This window comes from Mytilus californianus, unplaced genomic scaffold (assembly GCF_021869535.1).
Source record: "Mytilus californianus isolate M0D057914Y unplaced genomic scaffold, xbMytCali1.0.p SCAF_1, whole genome shotgun sequence".
Classification (NCBI taxonomy): domain Eukaryota; kingdom Metazoa; phylum Mollusca; class Bivalvia; order Mytilida; family Mytilidae; genus Mytilus; species Mytilus californianus.
The window spans coordinates 117310694-117317110 of NW_026262581.1; the positions used below are offsets into that span (position 1 = coordinate 117310694).

The following is a 6417-nucleotide window of genomic DNA, read 5'->3' on the forward strand; positions in this document are numbered from 1 at the left end:
TTATTTATAGAGAAACATTTTAGTTCGATAACTTTTGCTGTATAAGTGATGAACATTAAAATGAAACTATTAGTTTTAACACGTCCTGATAAATAAACTATACAATGTTTTGTAATGCAGGTTTAAATTATCCGTATTTATTAATTTCTATAAATTTAAAACACAAAATGGAAAATATATAACACCGTGGCTAGAGGGAAACAAGCAACAAAAATACTACGCAAAAAAATCAACATTGTGCAACACGAACCCCTTTTTTAAAAACGGAGCGGAACTAAAGTGCTCTGTATAGTAGGGTTTTCTATACGAATTGTATTTGAAAAAAAAATTAGCATATTCACCAGAGGAAAAGGATATTCACCGTGCTAAATGTCACGTGGTTTATCCTGTATAATAATGGTAAAAATTTTGACGTACAATTGGTTTTGGTAAATATTTGTCTCTCTCTCGGAATTAAACAATTACAATTTTGTACTGTCTTGTTACGGTAAAAATGTGGTTGAACGATACATAGCTGGGTCATCAAAATGTTCGACTAAACATCTTTCTAAAGTACTGATTACTATTCTTTCTACAGTTAAAGATGGGCTTCAAAAATATTGTGATGAGATATATTCTACCAGTGGTGTTAACCAGATGTGGATTCTCAAAAATTCGAAAGACCTACTGCTTAATCTTCGATCACAATCTTTGCAATTTTGCAGCAACATAAAGACTTTTGATTTTTCTACGCTTTACACTACTATTCCCCATGCTCAGTTGAAAGATCGACTTCACCATCTCATTAAACAGAGCTTTTTCTATAGAAATGGGAATCGTAGATACGAATTTCTTGTTTTGGGTTACAATAATTCATATTTTGTGAAGAACCACACTGAATCTACCAGAAAATATACTGAAGATGATATTATCAAAATGTTGGACTTTTTGATCGACAATATATTTGTTGAGTTTGGAGAATTTATATTTCAACAGACAGTCGGTATTTCAATGAGCACTAATTGTGAACCCCTACTGACCGATTTGTTTTTGTATTCGTATGATGCAGAATTCATTCAGAACCTTCTAAAAGACAAAAAGAAAAAGCACCTTGCGAAATTCTTTAATTTTACTTTCCGATATATTGATGATGTCCTATCATTGAATAACCCATATTTCAGCCAATACTTACATCTCATTTATCCCAGTGAACTTGAAATTAAGGATACTACTGATACTAGAAGGACTGCTTCATACCTTGATCTTTTCCTCAATATTGACACAGATGGACGACTTCACACGAAAATTTATGATAAACGGGACGATTTCAACTTCCCAATTATGAATTTCCAATTTCTCAGCAGTAACATACCCTCTGCCCCTTCGTATGGTGTTTACATATCTCAGTTGATACGTTATGCTCGTGCATGTTCACACTATACGGACTTCATATACAGGAGTATGCTCCTAACGCAGAAATTGCTCTAACAAAGTTATGCGGAGGACAGATTAAATATGACACTCCGTAAATTTTACGGACACCATCACAAATTGGTCGATCCATACGATGTGTCTTTGTCCAAACAAACTAAGGACATTTTTACCACGTGTTAGATTGTGGTTTGACATTACGTCGTCTGATCTTTTAATTACCGAAAGTGACTTATTCCCGATTGTGACTGTTTTGCTGAGTGTGAATTCGCATTGCTATAAGACGTGACACGGTACCTTTCTATCCAAAATTCATGTATTTAGTTTTGACGTTATACTTGTTACTCTCATCGGATTTTGTCAAATGTCTTATCGTTTGTAGTTGTAAATCTTATTTTTTTCTGTTGTATTCGTGTGTTATGGTAAAGATTATTAATCACCCTGTTTGTTAATTAGATTTTAGTTTGGGTCAACTAAATTTATACGATATATTTGGTTTACAGTTTGATTTAGAAGAAACACCGACATAGCTAGATAATACTATTAATTATCTTATTACTACTACATTTTATTTTGATTAGTATTGTAATTTTCATTGTTATTGATAAATGTTATATGAGTATTATAAACCAAATCTTGAATTCTATCCTAATTCTATCCTATTTTGGGGAAATTTCAGAAATTCAAATGTGACGTCACCATTTTTTAGCGTTGATCTCTTTGGCTTACTCGGCTGTGAATTTTTATGTGCTGGGTTATGTTGTTTTATGTATCCGTTTTTATTCTGTAGTTAGTCACCACTTCGGTGTTATCATGTATATCTATTATATAGTCATTTTTATAAATTTACTGTTTACAAAAGTATGAATTATTCTAAATACTAAGGATTTTCTTATCCCAGACATATAACCTAAGCCGTATTTGGCACAACTTTTTGGAACTTTTGGTCCTCAATGCTCATCAACTTTGTACTTGTTTTGGCTTTCGTACTTTTTTGATCTGAGCGTCACTGGTTAATCTTCTGTGGACGAAACGCGCGTCTTGCGTATTAAATTTTAAACCTGGTACCTTTTGTTAGCTATTATTCGTATGTTTCTCTGTCCTATATGTTCTCCCATTTATTTGTATTGTAGTCCTGTCATGTAGTGTTGTCATTTTAATGTTATATTTAACATTGCCATAAAAGCGGGAGGTTTGGCTAGCCACAAAACCATTTTTTTTCTTGAAATGTCCTGAACCAAGTCAGGAAAATGGCCATTGTTATATTATAGTTCGTTTCTGTGTGTGTTACATTTTAATGTTGTTTTTCTGTTGTGTCGTAGTTCTCCTCTTATATTTGATGTGTTTCCCTCAGCTTTAGATTGTAACCCGGATTTGGTTTTTTTCTCAATCGATTTATGAATTTCAAACAGCGGTATACTACTGTTGCCTTTATTCCAATGAGACAACTATCCACCAAAATTCAATTGAAGTGGATTTAAGCAATTATAGGCAACCTCACGGCCTTCAACAATGAGAAAAACACATACTGTATAGTCGGCTATAAAAGGACCCGAAATGAAAAATATGAAACATTTCATTTGAGAAAACTAACGGCCTAATTTATAACAAAACAATTTACGAAAAACAACTACGACAGACATGTACCAACGAAAACCACTGAACTACAGGCTCCTGACTTGGGACAAGCACATATAGAATGTGGCGGGGTTAAACATGTTTGAAGGTGCCAACCTTCCATCTAACCTGGGACAGTGGTGTAACAGTACAACATAAAAACAAACTATAAAAATCATTGTAAAGGGTGTAATTCATCAGATCAATACAAAGCAGAAAAACATCTAATAAAAACACAGACCGGGCGTGGCAGGGTATTCATACATCCCTGAAAATAAAAAAGACACAAAATGCAGATCTGAGTGTACTCACAGTTACTGACATCTAGTTCAAAGCCCAAAACAAATAATAAAAAAAACATGTATCAAAGATTGAAATATCAATCAATACACATCCAACATCCAATGGATTTAATGTAAAGACGTCATTGACAGTCAACGAAAAACATGAGCTTGTGCAATGCCAAAATCTAGGTATCGACAGATAGTAGTACCGTGAATGTGGTATGGTGTAATGGTGTATGGTGAATAGTGTAATGGTGTATGGTGTTAGTGGGAAGTTTACACCATCCGAGGACTGTATGTCACATAACAATAATATTTAGTATGGTTTTAATTCACCATGTTTACTGATTTTATTTTAACAAAAGGTACGTCCTACTTAGAGAATCGCATATATAGAATCAACGTTATTCCCACTAACTTATGACAATGATTAAAACTGAAGGAACAATTAACTCTTACCACTTGTATTACAAATTAGATTGGTAAGATAGTCATTTATATTGGTCTTTTTATAATAATATTCTTTCTTTCATTTTTCAGGAACAGTTCCGGTTTATTTACGATGCTGTTTTAGAATACTTGAAACAGTTTGAAACGTATTCTAATTTCCAGTGACACAACAACTGTTCTTATAAAAATCAAATCGTCCATTATATATGCCTCTTACTAAAAACAAATTAGTTTTATAATTCATTTGAACTGTTTGGTGCTTTTAATCTATGTGCTATGTAAAGATATGAACATTTACCACCTTATGGTACTTTATAATATAAAATTGAGAATGGAAATGGGGAATGTGTCAAAGAGACAACAACCCGACCATAGAGCAGATAACAGCCGAAGGCCACCAATGGGTCTTCAATGCAGCGAGAAACTCCCGCACCCGGAGGCGTCCTTCAGCTGGCCCCTAAACAAATATTTATACTAGTTTAGTGATAATGGACGTCATACTAAACTCTAAATTATACACATGAAACTAAAATTAAAAATGATACAAGACTAACAAAGGCCAGAGGCTCCTGACTTGGGACAGGCGCAAAAATGCGGCGGGATTAAACATGTTTTTTGAGATCTCAACCCTCCCCCTATACCTCCTCCCGCACCCGGAGGCGTCCTTCAGCTGGCCCCTAAACAAATATGTATACTAGTTTAGTGATAATGGACGCCATACTAAACTCTAAATTATACACAAGAAACTAAAATTAAAAATGATACAAGACTAACAAAGGCCAGAGGCTCCTGACTTGGGACAGGCGCAAAAATGCGGCGGGATTAAACATGTTTTTTGAGATCTCAACCCTCCCCCTATACCTCTAGCCAATGTAGAAAAAACAAACGTACAACAGTACGCACAGTAAAACTCAGTTTAAGAGAAGTCCGAGTCCGATGTCAGAATAGGAAACAAAAGAAAATAAACAAAATGACAATAATACATAAATAACAACAGACTACTAGCAGTTACTGACATGCCAGCTCCAGACCTCAATTAAACTGATTGAAAGATTATGTCTTCATCATATGAATATCAGGCATATCCCTCCTGTTAGGGGTTTAGTATTATACCGTCATAAAATATATGAGAAGAACATAACCCGTGTCGTGCCAACAACTGGTTTTAGAATAAATATGTTTAATTCCGATGCAAAGACCCTATAAGTGAATCAATATTAAAGCCAAAATATGCAATTTTTAATGACCTGACAACAGTATCGTAACTATATCCCTTCTTAATAAGTCTGTTTAAAGGTTTTGTTAGCTTTTGAGGTGAATACTGACATTTTTGTGCTTTGTAAAGAATATTACCATAAAAGATTGGATGTGAAATACCCGAACGTATAAGATGTCTGCATGTTGAGTTATATTTACGAATGATGTCCTTATACCGATGATAAAATTTAGTAAATGTTTTGACTAGTTTATGATATTGAAAACCCTGGTGTAATAATTTTTCAGTAATATATAAATTTCTCTCGCTAAAATCTAATACGTTGTTACATACACGTGCGAATCGTACAAGTTGAGATATATAAACACCATAAGATGGTGACAAGGGAACATCACCATCTAAAAATGGATAATTACAATAGGAAATGAAAAATCATCTCTTTTATCATAAATGTATGCATATAAAATAGCCCTTTTATCAAGAAACTGTTGAGTTCAGTATTAATTTATCAATAGTGTAAAGGAAATAACAAAACCATTGTCGTGAAAATATTAATACCCTTTGATATTGCGTAATTAGCTATATATGTATTCGTTTACAATTTTTACAGACTCTAAGTTGTACCGGTACATGCAAAAGCTACATCTACATTTATGTAGTCGACTATTCTTTATCGATTTATATGATTTGACAATAGTTGCGCGAGTAAGTGGACTTTGACAAGTGTGTCTACTGTTGCAAAGTTATAACTATGTATTTGATACGTAGAAGGGTTGTTTGCCATCATATGGAGTCGACTTTTCTTGACCTTCATGTTAATATTAACACTTTTACGAGAGTAATGGTTATCTAATGACTATATTTTCTATATTCATCATGTCTCTAATTTTAATGAACGTAAAATTTTCATTTCTAACACAATGGATAAAACTATAAATAAAGAGATTTGTTGTGGAAGTATGATTCCATTTGACCTTAAGCTTTTTACGATAACATTGTTTATAAAGCTAGAAAATTTAAGATGTGTCCTTCAAAATTGTCTCGCTGCAATCATATACTCAGTGGTAAAGGATTATATGCTGTGGTTTAATCACTGTGCCTTGTAGTGTTTTTTCATAATTAGCTTATCTATAGTTCGAAGCAATACTTTAATGTTTCTTTTTTCCTGTAAAATTTGTTCTAGGCATTGCACAAATGCATGCCTTCTTGTACTGTTTACGGTGCCCTTCTATAAAATCTTTTATACAGTAAAGCAACTGATATAAAGTTAAGGATGGCATGGTTTATTTACAGCAGGTCAAGTACTTTGAACTTGCCTTCAGAATCTAAAAGCATTCTTGAATACGGTATAACTGTTATTTATTTTGTGTTTTTTGTTTTGTTTTGTTATCTTTTATACTGTTTGTATTGTATTCAACACTTTTCCTGTATATATATTTT

The 6417-nt window shown here is 33.2% G+C and overlaps 1 protein-coding gene across 13 annotated transcripts in view; it reads left to right on the forward strand.

The window, feature by feature from the left end:
- Positions 1-4062, forward strand: part of LOC127732004 (receptor-type tyrosine-protein phosphatase T-like) — a 190793-nt gene extending 186731 nt beyond the window's left edge. For all 13 annotated transcript variants that reach the window (XM_052241071.1, XM_052241072.1, XM_052241069.1 and 10 more), the window contains one exon: positions 3852-4062. In XM_052241071.1, coding sequence (XP_052097031.1) covers positions 3852-3926 — 75 coding nt within the window. In that variant the 3' untranslated portion in view covers positions 3927-4062. The remainder of the gene's footprint in view (positions 1-3851) is intronic.
- Positions 4063-6417: the final 2355 nt, after the last annotated feature.